At 42.2% G+C, this 18,108-nt stretch overlaps 1 protein-coding gene across 1 annotated transcript in view; it reads right to left on the bottom strand.

Annotated features, from left to right (window-relative positions):
* The window catches only part of Greb1l (GREB1 like retinoic acid receptor coactivator), a 248,490-nt gene that overhangs the window by 40,456 nt on the left and 189,926 nt on the right, over positions 1 to 18,108 (bottom strand). Inside the window, 4 exon segments of the mRNA XM_048447985.3 lie at positions 9,727 to 9,924; positions 13,562 to 13,696; positions 14,273 to 14,401; positions 15,602 to 15,928. Coding sequence (XP_048303942.3) covers positions 9,727 to 9,924; positions 13,562 to 13,696; positions 14,273 to 14,401; positions 15,602 to 15,928 — 789 coding nt within the window.

Genomic DNA, 18,108 nt, shown 5'->3' on the forward strand with positions numbered 1-18,108 from the left:
TGTGAATTCTTTTGAAAGAAGACCTGTGACGGTCACTCATCATTCAGGAACTATATTTATTGGTCCTCGAGTCTGTGAAGTGATCATCAGGGGCTGTGCCAAATCTGAGGCTACAGAGAGGAGTGGGACAGGCAGTGCCATGATGGGGGCCGCTCACTCGGGGGAGAGGAAGTCAGCCGAGCAGAGGGAATCTCAGGAGCTTTTTATTCTTGTCTGCAAAGTGGGGAAGAATTGGGCCAGATGTTCGACACCAGAAATAAAAGGGAGAATGCAAGTTAAATCCTCAAAAAAAAAAAAAATCTTAAAACTGTAAGAAAGAAGTAGGTGGGAAAAACAAAACATGTCTCTCATTTCTACAAAACTCATCAACAACACAGGAAGAAGCCAGGAAACCCCTGAATTAAACCAAACTAAAATGATGGTTATGCAACTCCAGGTACATGGTCGGAAAGCCGGTGGGAAGACTGGAGAGCAGCAGAGACACTCACTTCTGTGAACACATCACTATGCATGGCAGCCAACCCCCAGTGGGGTCGACATGGCAACAGATGACTCCTCGCCTGTCATGAGGAATGTGCAGTGCAACAGTGGAGATGGGAGAGAAGAACTCGAAGGGAAACACAAGTCCAGGCTTGAAGACAAAAGGAATACGCACAAATACTTCAGTCAGCAAAGCAGCTTCTTACAGGGATGTGCGGCTGTGATTACATAAGCAATACAAAGTCCAGGTGAATGTGTGCTAGGTGAGAAGTTGTTTCTTCTTGTGAGAAAAAGAAGTCACAAGTAGGAGCAGGGGAAATGCCAAGATGAATTTGTGTTTGTTTTAGAATTGGAGGTCTCAATATGAACTCATTACTTAAATGTATACAAAGAAGTAAAGAGGTGTGTGTGCATGTATGGGTTGAGACACACACACTTTCTAGTTCTGTCTGCCAGCTGTGCGTAAAATGACACAGCAGTGCCATTACCACCATAGCAATAAGCATGCCTGTGCCCAGATCTGGGCTTTTAGATACCCCTTTCAATAAAATAATCAAAGCTTTTGGGGAAAAAAGTTAATCTCAGAAAAAAATGCAGGGAAATATAAAACAATCTTGGGGGCCAGTGAATCGGCAAGCCTGACCCCTGAGTTGATCCTGGAATGCACAAAAGCTGACTGTGGTGGTTCGCATTTGTAACCTCAGCACTCTCCTCAGGTGAGATGAGAGGCAGAGAACAGCCAGGGAGCTTGCGAGCTAATCTGGAGTATGTATGTCAGAAACATCAAGAAACACACTACCATAGGGCTGGGAAGATGGTTCAGTGGTTAAGAGCACTTGTTGCTCTTGCAGAGGACCCAGGACCCACATGTGGCTCACAAGTATCCAGAACTCCAGTCCCAGGGGACGCCATGCCTTCTTCTGACCTCAGTGGGGGAGACACACAGGTGGTGCAAATACACACAAACAAAACACTCAAGCACATAAAATAAAATGAAATCTAAAAAAAAAAAATTAAAAAGAGAAAGAGACCCTGCCTCAGTAAGGTAGAGAGGGCCGGGGGTGAGGATGGCAAACCAGAGTCTTTACAGGTTCTCCTAGTAGCCCTGATAGAGACCAGAGTCAGGACACGTTTCTAATAGCCCTTGCCAGGGACCAGGCCTTAGTTTGGGTTTACTGGAGGTGGCTAGAACTGAGCAAACGGTTCTCCAAGAAAACCACAACTCAGGGATCATCAAGTGCCCCCTTGGCCTTCTGTTGTCTCAGCAGATGACCACAGTCTATGATAATTAAAGATAGCTTTCTTACCCTGCTTCCGGAAGGTCCCTAACATTAGAACCCTCCACCAATCAGCCCCCAGATTTATCTTTCCTCCACCAATAAGTCCCCAGACTAATTTTTCCTCCTTTAATCGGTCCCAGATTAATCCCACTCCCTGGAATTCCCCTAACTCTCCTCAAAAGGAGTTTGTGACCTCCTTGGGAGGTGGCCATGCGCCACCCCAGCGCAGGAATAAAGCGCTCTTGTTTATTACATATGTGACTGTAGGTCTTTTCTTGGGGCTTTCTCTCAGACCCTAACAAGAACCAACTCCTAAAAGTTGTCATCTGACCTACACACACATGCACACACACTGCCTGTAAGAGATTCTAATAGCTAATGCTGGAAATTCTGAGCAACAACATAAAATAACACTGATAGAAACAATCCAGAGGTTAAAATTAATATCCATGGATCATTCTGTTAAGAAGGAAGGGAGGGAGGAAAGAAGAAAGGAGTTAAGGAAAGGGGAATGGTTTTCCTTCACACAATTCAGTTAATAAACTCCCAATAAATGTTTGGAAATGACAGAATCACTATTTTGGCTTTTTTTTCCCACGTGGAGAGTTTTTATTGGAGGGAAGGGAGCAAAGGGAGAGCGAAGGGGAGCACAGAGCATCCAGCCTCATTGGGGGGGGACAGAGAGAGAGCTAGAAAGAGTGATAAGTGTAACTGCTGGTCGACAGTGGACACTGCCAGCCTCTTCTGCTACTAAAGTAGCTTTTACAGAAATATCTGTTTATCATTTTCATTTACAAAAACCCAATGGTACTGAACATCTTTCCATGTGTCAATCACACACACACACGCACGCGCGCGCACGCACACACGCACACCCACACCCACATGTCTTTGGAATAACTATTTGGATACTTCACCTATAATCTGTCTTGTCTCTTTATAATTGAGTTGTAATAGATCTTTAAATATTGTTTATATAGTCTCCTACCAAATACATATGTTTTGAGAGTGGTTATATATATATATATATATATATATATATATATATATATATATATATATATTACAGGCTGGCTTCAACCTTCCTTGACTCCTATGTAGTCAAGGATGACCTTGAACTCGTAATCATCCTGTCTCCCATTCCCAAGTGGTGAGATTACAGGTGTGTGCTAACATGCCTGGCAATAGATATATGACTTTTAAATAGTTTCTCCTATTTTCTGGGTTATCGTTTCTCTTTCTTGAAACAAAAGCAACTTTTCAACTTTGAGTTGGCCAGTTTATGTATTTGGGAATGTCTAGCTTCTGATGTTCTAGCCAGTAAAGACAGGAATGAAGAGTTGTGATCCCAGCACTCAGGATGCAGAGGCAGGAGGATCTCTGTGAAGTCAAAGTCACCCTGGTCTATACACTGAGCTCTAGGACAGCTAAATAGCCAGGACTCCATAAAGATACCTGTCTCACAAAAAAAGAAAGAAAGAAAAAGAAAGAAAGGAAGGAAGGGAGGGAGGGAGGTAGAGGGAAAGAAAGAAAGAAAGAAATAGAGAAAGGTCATCAACTAATGATCTGTAGCTTAAGATGGCCTCATACTTTTGATTCTCCTGCCTCTGCTTCCTGGGTGCTGGCATCATAGGATTACAGGAATATACTACCATTCCACAACCAACTTTATTCTTTTTTACATGGGTATCCAGTTGTCCCAGCGCCATTTATTTAAAAGCTTGTTCTTTTTCCATTAAATTTCTTGGCGCTCTAGTAAAGGTTCAACTGAACATAAATGAGAAGGCTTTGTTTTTCTGGGCTCTTATATCAGTTTCATCGATCTGAGTGTCTGTCCTTCTGTCTGCTCCACACTGGATCACTGTAGTTTATTTCCCATACTTGGACAACAGAGAAAGGAAGATTTCCATAAGTTTGAGGCCAATCTGCTATATGTATCAAGTTCCAGGACAGTCAAGGCTACAAAGAGAAATCATGAATCAAAAACATTGCTTGAAATAATTCTTTTTGCTGTGTAGTCTGGTGTGTTTATATATGCTTATATTCAATTTTGCTCACTTTCATCATTTTGATTATTTGATAATATGTAAACCATAAAAACTGATACATGAAAGTAGAAGGGAGATTATCTGGGATGAAGTGGACCAGCTGTGGAGGAAAGAGTAGGCAGTAAGAGCAGACACTTGAGTACCTGTTACAGACATGTATATGACGGTCTGATGAAACCTGTTATCTTGTGCAATTAATAAGTGCTAAATGTGTAAATTGCTTTAAGCATCAAAAGAATATAATCCTTTTGTATCTAGTTCTTTTATCCCTTAAAGAGAAACATTTTCATTAGTTTCTGGTTTAGCCTTCATGTTTTGTTACTTAGAATCCAGAAATGGTCATAAGTGTTCACAAACAGCTGCTCTGAGAAAAGCCACTTCTGCTTGTTATTAATTTAATTTAATTAAATTTAAGAAGAATTTAGTTCTTCTTAATTTAAGTCATCAACAATAGTTCTGGGTTAAATAAAAATTATTCTCCAAAAAAAATCATGACCAACTCTTTCACAGTTCACCAATCCACAATAAAAAAAGTGGATTTTATTAAAAAGAGTGCTGGATCCACCCAGGAAGCCAATAGAGGAAGTAGGCCTCTGGGTAGAGCTACCTGAATAATACATATATTTGGGTTTTGGCATGAATGGAAATTTAGGAAGCACCAGCATTCTTTTTTTGAGACTGAGTTCTAGAAAGGAAGTAGCTAGGAACCATTGTCTTTTCTAAATGATATTAATCTGACTCTCTGGAAGCTGACACTGGGTGGTACCCAATCATTGCATCCCTGAAGAAATGAATGACTCTAAGCGTCTTGAGTGAGGAATCTTCTTGAATATCCAAGGTACCAAGAGACCACATTGGAGGATTTGTGTCCTCTGTTTTCATTATTAAAGAATGCAAAATCTAGATGTGTTGGAAGAAAACTTAGACATTAACTTAGGGTCCTCTTTGTAGAATAAGAAAAAAATCATCTCCCTTGGGAAAGTTCTCTACTGTGTATGGGGCTAGAAGGGAAATAGAGCCAAGAACACATGCCACAGGACCCTCAGACCACAAGCAATGACCAGAATAAATGGCCAACACTATTGGAGATATTAATACTCAGGGACCTCTTGGATGTCCAGGAATCAGTGACGGTGAACTGGGACTGTTCCAATACTCCATTGGCTATTTGAAGAAAATAGTATATTCTGACATATATCCTGATTCTTGATTTTTTAAGCAATAATTTTCTTTTTTAAATACCTAATTTTTATTCCCAGTCTTTCCTATCAAAGAGATATCAATCAAACAAGCAAAAGATATGAAAATTAGGCCAGGGATATAGCTCAGGATAGAATTCTTGCCTAGTATTCATGAGGTCTTGAGTTCTATTGCCCCATTGCCCCATCCTTCTTCCTACCATATGACACATGAAAATCAAGAAATATTAAATCATTAAAACATTCTCAGTTTTTTTTTTTTTTTTTTTTTTTGCGAGGTGGTGGTACATGTCTTTAATCCCAGCACTCAGAAGCAAGTGTATCTCTGTGAGTTCAAGGCCAGCCTGGTCTATAGAGTGATTTCAGGACAGCCAGGGCTACACAGAGAAACCCTGTCTCAGAAAAATAAAATAAAATAGATCTCAGTATCTGGCAGGGCATGGATATGCTGTTTGGCAGGTGGCTGCAGAGGAGAATGGGCAAGAAGAAACTGAAGACTCTTTAGGACACTCTCTGGGTTACACACCTAGAGAGGGGTGGACAGGTAAGTTCTGCTTGCACAGGGGAGTTTCCAGTGTTTGTCTCTTTGTTCTGGGTCAGAGTGGCTTCCCAAGACCTTCAGCCTTCACTTGTCACCACCTAGTAAGTGCGTCTTCTTTTTCCTGATGAAGATTTAAGTGACCAACAAGGGAGAGTAAAGTTGGTGGGGTGAAGAGGTATGTTTCAGAAATGGAAACGTTTCTTCAACCCCTTAAGTTAGCCGCCAAATTGCTGCCACTCCGTGCCCAACTGGAGCAGATAATCTACTTGTAGCCAATAAGTAGCTCTGGAATCTTCATAATTGTGAGCAGGCACTGGCCTCCTGGGTATGGCGCGTCCTGCACTGGTGCCGCCGCACCTGTTCCCATTTGATGGACATGTTACTTGCACAAAGTAGGGGGCCCCCAGCTAAGAACAGTCACCAATATTGACCCCATACACTTTGACTGAGGGTGACTTGCATTCTTATTGTGCTTGTATGGTAGTGTTCTAATTGACACAATGTTATAATTTTAGATTACTGGGCAAATCTGTAAAGGTTTAACCCATTTCTTTTCTCTTTTCACCTTTGAACTTCTTTGTATTGCTTTCTCTTGTCCTCCCTCCCTCCCTCTGTCCTTCACTCTCCAACCCCTCTTTTCTTGATCAGAATGTGAGAAAGAGGCCATGAGCTCCACCCCAAGCTGGGTCTGCAGTGACACAATGGGTTCTATTTTCATCTTTCTTCTTCAGTCACACGTGGGCTGCCAAGGACAGGCCCTTTCTGAGTGTCTGGCTGGCTGCTGAGACATTCTCTTTAGGGAAACAGGGTCAGGAAGAAGACCATGGAATCAGTTCTCCCTCCATCCTACTCTCTGTTTCTTTGCCCCATTCAGACATGAACTGTGCACTTGCTTGGTGCCAGACCTAAGAGAGGCCCTAGTGAAGCTCTGGCGTTCAACAACGAAAGCATGACTTTCTCTTGAGGCTCTGCCTTCTGTGTCTGCAGGCAAGTTCAGCTCTCCATTTTCATGGTGAAATAGGAGGAAACTGAGTCAGATGGTTTCTGGGGAACCTTTATTTTAATGGCTATAATAGTTAAGTGACTTTTTTAAAACTTTTTTTTAAAAAATTTATTTATTTATTTATTTATTTATTATGTATACAATATTCTGTCTGTGTGTATGTCTGCAGGTCAGAAGAGGGCACCAGACGTCATTAAGGATGGTTGTGAGCCACCATGTGGTTTGCTGGGAATTGAACTCAGTACCTTTGGAAGAGCAGGCACTGCTCTTAACCACTGAGCCATCTCTCCAGCCCCTGATGTTTTAGTGTTTTACTCCATCCTGGACAATTTCTCTTTACACATTAACATTTATATAGACTTTCCTATTAGCCAGTATGTGTTCTAAAATTATGAAGGTACTTAAATATAAAGGCACATTTTGGTATACTTATAGTATGAAATACTATGTGTATTCACTGAGAATGTTGCTTATAAAAGCTTTTCCTGCCAAGTGGAGGTGGCATATGCCTTTAATCCCAGCATTCAGGAGGGAGAGACAGGTGGATCTCTGTGAGTTCAAGGCCAGTCTGATCTACAGAGAGAGTTCTAGGACAGGCTCCAAAGCTACAGAGAAACTCTGTCTCAAGCTCCCCCCCCCCCCAAAAAAACCCTTTTCCTGGTCTGAAAGTACATGTGCACTGTGATAGCAGGGACAGATACAGGTAGGAAGGAGGTGCAGCACCAGGTGGTAAGTGGTCTGTTAACAACAAGTTTTCATATTGGTACCCTTGACTATGGGATTGCACATGTTTAATTTTGTGGGAATTGATCGCAGAGTCTCAGACATGCTAACTACATACCCTACCACTAACCTATAACCTCAGTCTACAAATGTCTACATTTTCTACTTTGTTACTTTCATTTTTCAAAATAATACCACAGGGTCAGAAAGATGGCTCAGAGGACAAACATGCTTGCTATCCTGAGTGTGACCCCTGGACCCCACAGTGGAAAGAGAAAACCAACTTCCAAAAGAGTTCTTCTTTGACTCCAGCACATGTTCTGTTTCTCTCTCTCTCTCTCTCTCTCTCTCTCTCTCTCTCTCTCTCTCTCTCTCTCTCACACACACACACACACACACACTCCACAATCATGTTTTTTCTATAATTAAAAAGGAATGTTATTTTTAAGTATATAAAAGTGACTGTTACTCCAAAAATTTTCATTTGCATTTTAGAAGATTCCCTGGAAGTTTGTGTAAATTTTGACAGACATTGTCAATATGTGCAGAATTCATTAGTTACATTTTTAAAACTTTGAATTCATTAAATTTTATGTTTTTGAATATAATAAAAAGAAAATCTTTAAGTAAATTTTGTGTGACGAAGCTAAGAGTGAAAAATCAAAATTATAATCTACGTTGTTTTCCAGATCTGCCTGTAACGTGACTCCCACCCCAGATTAGAAGCCTATAAAATTGATCAGATTCTAGTATCTGTCTGAAGAATGACAATCTTAAAATACACAGAAACCCCCTGAGTTCTGAGAGGAGGGAGGGAAGGCAGACCATAGAGAGGTTATTCTGGATAAAGCTCTTAGATGATGCTCACTCAGAATAGGTGCTATATGATGTGTTTGCTGAAACATGACTTGGGATATCAGATCACAACCCAAGGGCTGCTGTGAATGCAAAAGGGTGAAAGTAAACCACCTACAAAAGAAGGCACACCCTCCATGAATGGAAGAGAAAAGCCAGGAGGAATAGCAGATCGGGTTACTTGGACCTATGGAAGCTCATCCACTCCCCCACAGTGGAGGAGGAGGAAAGAAAACAGAGTGACCGGAGCTGAGTTGTCAAGAAAGGATCCCTTCCTTCTTTTGCTTATTTCCAAATGGCCATTACATAGCTTGGCAGATTGCACTGAGGCCTCCTGAAGCTGTGGACAACACTCCTTACATGTCAGCCAAAGCCAGGGAGATAGGCGAAAACCTACTGTTAGTTTGCCTGGCTCCTGAAAGGAGCCAAACTAACAAACTCGTAAGGGAAGATTTCATACGCAGCCATGCTATTCAAAGTGTGACTGGGTGATAGCATCCGGGAGGCTAGGGCTCCCTAGACTACAGTGGGGAGATCTGCATTTTAGAAGATTCCCTGGAAATTTGTATAAATTTGACAGACACTGTCTATTGGTGTGGAATCCATAAGCTACATTTTCAGAACTTTGAATTCATTAAATTTTCTGTTTTCAAATATAACGAGTAATAATTTTTTTAATGTGGCAAAAAGATTAATCCTCCATCTAAAATTTGTGTCTTTCCCCCAGATAAGATAACCAATAGGAAACTGACACTTAAAATTTTCTTTTTAAACCTGATTTGTGACAGGCAATGGTGATCTATGCCTTTAATCCCAGCACTCAAGAGGCAGAGGCCTGGTAGTTCAAGGCCAGCCTGGCCCACAGAGCAAATGCCAGGACAGTCACGGCTACACAGAGAAAGTCTGTCTTAAAAAAAACAAAACCCAACCAGCCAAACAAATAAAAACCTGGCTTATAGGAAAACCATCATTGCCTTAGCTATCCCAATTTCCTAAATTCTTTATAGCTTTTTAGAATTCTTGGCAAATTTTATTTTCACGAAGAGATATATTTAACACAGATTTGTAAAATTTTTGCTTTCTACCATTTCCATGTTCTAGAGGGAAATGTTTCCTTGTATTTGATCTCTAAGCTCTTGGAAATAATTTTAACTTGGGTTCTTGTTGCTGATGTGGAAAGTAGTGTTCTGGTGTCTGCGTTGAAAATGCACTGGCAACCTACTAAATGTTTGAGAATTCACACTGAGAAATGACCTGACTGGGCACAGGAAGAATTCAAGTGGTGTCGAGCCAGCATCCCGACAGACTTGAGACTTTCCTAAGCAGTGAACGACCAGATGGCAGTCCCACGCATGACATCACAAACTTACGCCATCTGGCAAGCACACACATCAATTTAGCCTTGGCCTCCAAGGGCAAAAGGTCTGGGAGAAAGCTTACAGATAAATTATATATTCCTTCAAGTGTTTTTTTTTAAATTATTTTTATTACTAAAGAATCTTTTAAATGTCTTCTAAACATTTGGACTAAGTGAGAGAAAGGGATGAAGGGTTCTAATGCTGGAACTGAACAGGAACTCAGAAAAGCTCATTCTCACCTGATTGTCGGACCCGTTGGAGAGTTTGCTGGACCAGAACTTCTGACCGTGGGACGATGATGATGAAGTCCACTTTGCTAAAGTGGCCCAGGTCCAGGCTCTGGCTGCCGCTGTCTGCAATTGCACACACTTGGGACAAGAGTCTTCTGGCAACTGTGAGCTGTGGTTGATAAATTTGGAAGGTTTCGTTATCTACATCTAAAATTAAAAAAAGTTATAAGAACAATATTAATTTAGTTCTTTGACAGGCATTATGAATCCATATGGAGACATAAAACACAACGAAAAAGCGATGTCTTTCGGATGAACCTCTATGAATTTACCCATGTCCCCCGAAAACCTGACTGAGAGGCTATGCTACAGAACTGCATACAACAGTTTTACAAATGAATTATTTAAAAGCTGTCCTTTCCCTAAAAGTAGAGAAAGGCCACAGTGTCACAGCTGGACCAGGACTTGGCTGTAGAAAGGCCATATTTAGGCTTTTAGGATTCTCAGCACTGTCCAGTGCTCAAGCCCAGGCTGCCCAGGGAGGGAGGCAATGCTGCAGTTCTAACACTGCAGGTTCCTTTAAGTTTCTCTGGATGATAGCACAGTAATCATTTCTTCTTTAGCAAGCCAGCTACAACATGGCCTGGAACACCCTCTCTGTGACTAGATAACACGGCCAGAGACATAACCTTCACCTTTCTTCCTTTTCGGCTTGGCTTTGTTAGCACTTGTGACCTGGCAGGGCTGACGCCAGGACTATCCAGAGACCTGCCTTGTGACACAGCCAGCTGGGCTGTCAATAGTGAGGTACTGTACTGTCCAGATACTCTATTAATGACAGAAGCTCTTTATTACAAGTTTTTACCAAGCCACCAATCCCTGTGCACATCCCCCCTCTCCACAGAAAACAAAAGATCCAAATATAGTGAACAAAATGCCTGCCATGCCTTCTTGAAAACGTTGCTCCTTGTCGGGGACACATTCTGGCAGTTTAACTGAAGTGAAATCACAAGGGCCTAATTAACCAGTGCTACGTAGTTATCTAAACTGAGGTATAGCTGAGGCAGTCAGGACTCAAAATAGCCTAGGTACGCTGGACACTGACTGCAAGTCTCTGCTTGCTGACAGAATGAACAGACGGACAGAGCTTAATGTTGTGTTTGAGTGGCAGAGCTGGGAGAGTAGCTTGGTGGTAGGGCACACCTGTAGGTGTGTAAGGTGGTAGGGCACACCTGTAGGTGTGTAAGGTGGTTGGGCACACCTGTAGGTGTGTAAGGTGGTAGGGCATACCTGTAGGTGTGTAAGGTGGTAGGGCACACCTGTAGATGTGTAAGGTGGTAGGGCACACCTGTAGGTGTGTAAGGTGGTAGGGCACACCTGTAGATGCGTAAGGCCCTGAGCTTGATTCCCAGCATTAGAAAAGAAGAAGTAATACGAGAACAAATAATTTTGTTAGATGAATGTTTTGACTGCATGTATGACTGTGCATGTCTAGTGCGCAAGGAGGCCAGAGGAGCACACTGGGCCCCCTGGAACTGCTGTTACAGACATGTTAACATAGCTATATGGGCACTGGGAATTGGACTGGGATCCTCTAGCCATCTCTCTCGCCCCTATATAGTTGTTTTTTATTTTTACCCTCAAAGACCACCATTGAAGGGGCTGAGGAGATGGCTCAGTGGTTAAGAGCAAACATTGTTCTTGCAGAGCATTGGAGTTTGTTTCCCAGCACCCACATCTCACAACCTTGGGGAAGTCTCTTCTGATGTCTGTGTGCACCCAAACATAGCTGGCTTACATTCACACAAACACACAAATTAAAAATAAAAAATAGTTCCAATGAAACAAACCTGCCTTCCAACATCAACAAGTTATCACCCCGCAGCTCACAGGATGCTGGAAACCAAGTGCATACACAGACTTGTATATATAATTTAACTTAGCAGACTATGAAGTTTGATGAAATACAAAACATTTATCCATTTTTGTAAATTTTTTATTATAAGTTTTAGTATTTGAGCATGTGTGTCTGTGTGCCACAGCCGTGCATGTGAAGGTCATAGGGCACTTGTAGGAGTTGATTTTCTCCTTCTACTATGTGAACCCTGGGGTTTGAACTCACTCATCAGTCTTGGTGGCAATTACCTGTACCCATGGAGCCATCTTGCTGACTTCAAGCAACATTTCTTTTTGTTTCTTTATTTAATTATTTTATTTATTTATTTTGAGACAGGGTTTCACTATGTAGCCCTTGCTGTCCTGAAACTTACTATGAAGTAGACTAGAACTGGACTTGAACTCACAGAGATCCACCTGCCTCTGCCCCCTTAAGTGCTGGGATTAAAGGTGTGTGCCACCATGCCTGGCTGATATTTCTTTCAAAATGTAAAAAAATATTTTTTAAAAATGTGTATAGTGTTTTGGTTGCATGTATGTACCTAGTTCCCCCAGAGGCCAGAGGAGGTGTTGGATCCCCTGGGATGAGAGTTATAGATGGTTATGAGCTGCCGTGTAGGTGCTGGAATGAAACCTAGGTCCTCTTGAAGTGCTCTTAACAGCTTAGCTATCTCTCCAGTCCCTTTACACAACATTTCTTAAACAGGGAACCAAGGATATACTTGGAGATCTTTATGCATTCTGGGAATTAAGAAATATTTATTTATTTTATTTATCATTACATGTGTATGCATAATGTGTGTGGTGTGTGGGAGTGCATATGTGGAGATCAAAGGACTTGGTTCTCTTTTTCCACCTTTATGTGGGTTCTGGGCATCTAACTCAGGTCACTGGCTTGGGGTGTAAACAGCCTTTACTTGCTGAGCAAATTCTAAACTTATTAACAATTCAAAACAGCTACTATAAACCCATTTTATTGCCCCAAAGTCAAGACACTTTATGGCCCATACTCATTTTTACTTTTACAAGCCCTATTGCTACCTTCATTGCCTGAATGATCTTCTATATAAAATGATGCATTCCTATCCAGAGGAGGCCAAATGGTCACCATTAGCAGCTTATATGTAGAAGGGGTATGTTCCTTTTCTCTTTGTTTTCCTATTCTATCTGATGATATCCCTATAATCAATGAACTGGGGAAGAAGTTTTTAATACCAAGGAACACAATCTAATAATCTGCTTCCTTCTCCCTGGCCTGCTGCCCACCACTGGGGTCCGTGCAGATGATGGGAAGTGACATTGTTCTGTCTGCCTGGAAGGCCTCATACTCCCTGAGACTGCAGAGTTCTGCAAGCCAGGGAGTAAGGGAAAAGTGAGACAGAGTCCTGCATAGCCTACATCTACATGATGAGTTTTGGGCCATTTCAGACTAATAAAATCCTCTCTCTCTCTCTCTCTCTCTCTCTCTCTCATCTATCTATCTATCTATCTATCTATCTATCTATCTATCTATCTATCTATCTATCTATCTAAAACTGAGGATTCCTAGAATCATTCTACACAAAAATAGGAACTTCATCTGAGTTCAAGGCCAGTTTGATCTACAGAGCAAGTTCCAGGACAGCCAGGGCTACACAGAGAAACCCTGTCTTGAAAAACCAAAAAAAAATAAATAAGGCTATACAATATGCAGACACATAAAATAAATAAATTAAAGATATCAACTTTAAGACCAGTCTGTGCAGAACAGGAATCTCTCAGGGAAAGACTCTAAGGAGAAGGCACACAGCAAGCGTCTCAGTCTGCACTCAGTTTATCATGTAGACAGCAATGAGAGCCTTTGGACTGAGGGCTCCTCAAAGCCCTGAGCTGTCTGCCTGTTTGATATTAGGTTCTACAGTATGTGTCCCAAGGGCTGATTCCTTCCTTCGGCCTCAGGCCACATTACCCAGATTTTGTGTGGGGATCATAGCAGCAGCCTCCTGAGGTGACACACACTCGTTAAGGTCACCATTGAAAGGGGTGACCACACTGTCTCCTCTTCTTTGTTGCATTTTTTCTAGCAGCTTGTCCAGGTCATCGCCTATGTCAAAATACAGTGGATTTAAGAAGGTTATAATGAACAGCATGCCAAGTGGTTCTTATCAGTATCAGATGAGATGTCTGGGCTGGACTCTCGTCAAGATTTGTAAGATGGTCTGTAATTGTGGCAGAATTCCTGCCTGGCCATCTCTCTAGCAAGTGTGTCTCTATAGTAAGAGCCATCCTTAATGGCATTCACCCCTGTGAGCACATGCTTACAACCAACACACTTTCCATGCTGGCTCTCTTTTGGCTTGCATTGTGTACAAAAGCAGGCAAAAAGAGGCTCTGTCTCTACCTGACATATGAAAAAACTCAGATCCAGGGAGAGACAGAGAAAACAGTCCAAGGTCAGCAACAAGGCCACAGCTGAGCCAGGTTCTAATCCTAGCATACTTGTGCCTTCCTCTGGACCTCACGTGGTTTCCTGGGGTGGTCATCACCATGACAAACCACTCCAAATGAAAACTCAGCCACCAAGCTTAAGCCCCATCTTCATCCCCGACAGATTAAGATTTAAATTCAGACAATCACGCAACTAGGGCTGGCAGGGAGGCCCAGTCTTACAACTACTTACCTAGTGAGGTGGTTCTGAAATGCGATGCCAGGAAACTGACCTTTCCTGTGATGAGCTCATAACTAATTTCTTTCAAAAATTCACTTGTGGTAAGCATGCTCTCTGCCAGAGCCCGGGACTGATGCTGACCTGAAGGACAGGAGAGCAGGGTGATGACTCATGCCTGGAGCTAATGCTTGCTGCAACTTTAGCTGTGATAGCTACAGAAATGACAGAAGTCTAGAGCTACAGGGACTTAGGGTCATGGTATGTCATTTTAAAGACTGTCTACAGCAACAACAACAATAAAATATTTGTAACTGATGCCAGGTAATTAAATGGAAATGACATGTTTTATGTTTGTAATTGTAAAAATGTATACATGCATATATTTAAAGGCCAGAGAAGTCCAGGAAATGTAATAGTGTGTTTACATGGTTGTTATAAGGAATGACCTAAAAAACAAGCTTGTGTGGAACTATTCTTAGAATTAAAAATATGAATGATCACACAGCCATGAAAAGCTTTCTAAAACCCTGACATAGAAGGGTGGGCAGACAGATTGGCCAGTGCACATTTGTGAGTGGGAATGGGATTTGATCTCTGGTAGGAAGTAGTGAGAGTCATTCAGTAAAGAGAAGAGAAATGACAGTCTGAGTGCTGATGGCTGGAGGGTCGTCCCTGGCAGAGTCAGCACAGTGCATAGCTGTCGTTTCTTTACTTCTTAGGGATTCCTGGAGGGTTCCTGGCAAATGTGACTGGCTGGCACTGGCAGTTGCAAAGTCTTTACAATTTATCTGGTGTGTGTGTGTGTGTGTGTGTGTGTGTGTGTGTGTGTGTGTGTCTGTCTGTCTGTCTGTCTGTCTGTGTTTGTATGTCACAAATGCATGCAGGATCCTGAAAATCAGAACAGGGTGCTGGATTCCCCAGAACTGGAATTACAGAGAGTTGTGAGCTGTCATGTGGGTGCTGGGAATTAAACCAGAGTCCTGTGCAAGAGAAGTCAGTGCTTTTAACTGCAGAGCCATCTCTCTAGCCCCAACACTTGCAAAACCTTTTAAGGACAGAAGTTACATGGGATGAGTGAATCTGCTTCAACAGTTAGCTTTTTCAAAGGTTTTTAAAATCTTTTAGATTGTCTCCAGAACCAGGTGCTGGGGCACCAGCCACACTGAGGGCTTTAACACCTGATCTGAGAAAGATAGGAAGTTAAAATTGGGAGGAGAAACCCAAGCCACAGTCATTAGCCAGAGAATAATTGTGTGGATGTTGGAATCATCCAATGGTTACTTTTCAAATACATATGTTAGAATGAACACATTAAACAGACAAAGTCCCAACCCGACTCACCTAATACAATCACACAAAATTCATTTCCTCTGATTTTCGATGCACAAATTGCTACGACATAATCCGGTAGTCTCTGATAGTGTTTGGTTTCACTGAGAAGCCTTAGTGTCTCTGAAATGCCCTCTGCCAGAGAGTTTTGGGTCACAATCACATGAACCATGTCTTGAGACACACTGGCAGCTAATCTAGCAAGCCAGGGGAGCTGTCCCGGTGACACGGGTGTCCACGGAGCACCCGTCTGCAGGGTTCGCTCCCGCGCAGTGAGCTCCTGCATGGCTTTCAGCAGGATCTGCTCAAACTCTTCCCTGAGAGGGATCTGGTCGGGACCTACAATTGAAGAGAATTACAGCGAGAAGGGAGAAATTGCACAGTGCCTCACATCCAAAATTTCCTCTAAACCCACTACACTCCAACCAGCAAGTCCGTGCTTTTATCTTGCAGAGGTCCTAATTCACAGCTCATACAATTAGGAAACTCCCTTTTCACCTCTCTCTGGCCTCAGCTTTTAGAATTTAGGCTCTGTTCCCCTATCCTCTAATGATGTTCTTTTTCAAGGAGGATAAGCTAAGGTGAGAGACTGATTCTGTTGCATGTCCTGGGAGGCGATCACTTTCCAACCTTGGAATTATAGATTCTGCTAATGACTAATAAAATGAGTCAACACATCGGTGTATGATCAATTTTAGGTTCCATTCATTTTTTATGCATAGATACTTAAAATATTTTAATGTATTGTCTTCACCTAATTTGACATTATTCATAAGAAAATGAATTATTTTTCCCAGTTTACATGCTACACAGCCTCCAACACTCCTGTCATCTCCTTCTCCTCCTGTCCTCGGGATTGTTAACTATGACATCTGGCCCCTCTCCCCAGCCATAGCTAAGCTAAGTTCACACTGATGACCTGTGGCCCTGTAATTAGAGGGATTTTGTTTCTTACTGTCTTTAGAAACTTAACCAGTCTTTAGAACAAAATCAGAAGGCATTCAAGTGGCACAAATTAAGATTTCTACCTTTAGTAGAAATTAAAACCTAGGGGATATAGTGACTTGTTCTGCTTTTTTCCCTGGTGTGAATCAAGACTTGAAACTCAAGGGTTCCTGTCAGCCGGGGCCAACTCTTCATTGTCTGTGATCTGAGGCTGATCACAGAAGTGAGGGTCTAGAAGGGCTCCGCCTAGAAGGCAGCTCAGAGTCAGGAGCTATTCCTCCCTCTGAGGACAGTTAAGTGGCCTTCTAGCCCTGCTCATCTTTTTTGGAAAGTAAGAACATAAGGGGCTTAATTATTATTTTTAAAAGACAAGTGAGATTATACAAAATAAATAAAATAGAACACACTCCAAAAAATAAGTACTTTATATTGGAGAAGCCACTTTTCCAGGACTGGTTGAGGGTCAGGGAGAATGGAAACCTCATAGATAGCTGATTGTTTTCTGTACACAGAAACAAGAAAACAGTAATGCTTACATCAAATTTGTTTCTGGAGCTAGAGTAATAGCCTGGCACATGAGTGAGGCTCTGGATTTGATCCCAGGACACCACCCACCCAGCCTAAAACATTGGTTTCTCACGTCCTTCCCAGCCCTACCCCTTGCTAGGCAGCAGTGAACAGCAGGGTTTTTGACTTTGTTTTTGAATCAGTTGGGAGTCATTCAGCCTCCAATCTTCATTCAGCTTTAACAAATTAGAATCATGGTTTGGAGCCACCACAAGTGGCTGAATTTGTACCACGAAATGAAGAGAAGGTGGTCATTTTTTATAACTTTCCTCTGTCGGAGCACATGACAAATGGGAAGCAGGTGGCCTGTCTCTGTTTCCTAGTGTCTTCCATGAAAACCTGAAAGGTTCAGTGGCCCTGTTAACAGTTGTGAGAGAATCCAGGGCAGACCAGGTGCTGGCAACACATTCTCTTGGGATATATAAAGTGGTATAGCATGTTCCAAGAATTCTTTTTTTTTTAACATTTATTTATTATGTATACAGTATTCTGTCTACATGCATGCCTAAAGAGGGCACCAGGCCTCATTACAGATGGTTGTGAGCCATGTGGTTGCTGGGAATTGAACTCTGGACCTTTGGAAGAGCAGGCAATGCTCTTAACCACTGAGCCATCTCTCCAGCCCCCCAAGAATTCTTTATAATCTTAAAACTCGTTTGTAAAGTTTTGATCAAATTACTGTTAAGAAACAAAAAGTGGAGGGACCATGTGCTTAGGTTCAGAAAGGAGATCTTTTAGGAGAACACATGGTCCCCACTTCTCCATCTCTGCACTCAGGTTCAGACAGGAGAAGATCTCTTAGGAGAACGCATGGTCCCACTTCTCCATCTCTATCACTCTCAGTTCTGGCTGGATTGTAGGAGCCCAGTAAAGGTGACTTTTCCTTTGAGAGCTATCTCCCTCAGTATCAGCTCTGACGGCTTTTCAGATGGAGCCACCACAGTAGGAAAGGACCTGTCTCCAGCAGACCTGGAGCCACCTGGACTTGCTGATTCCATTATTTACTT

Source organism: Myodes glareolus, chromosome 13, assembly GCF_982192425.1.
Source record: "Myodes glareolus chromosome 13, mMyoGla1.1, whole genome shotgun sequence".
Lineage (NCBI taxonomy): Eukaryota > Metazoa > Chordata > Mammalia > Rodentia > Cricetidae > Myodes > Myodes glareolus.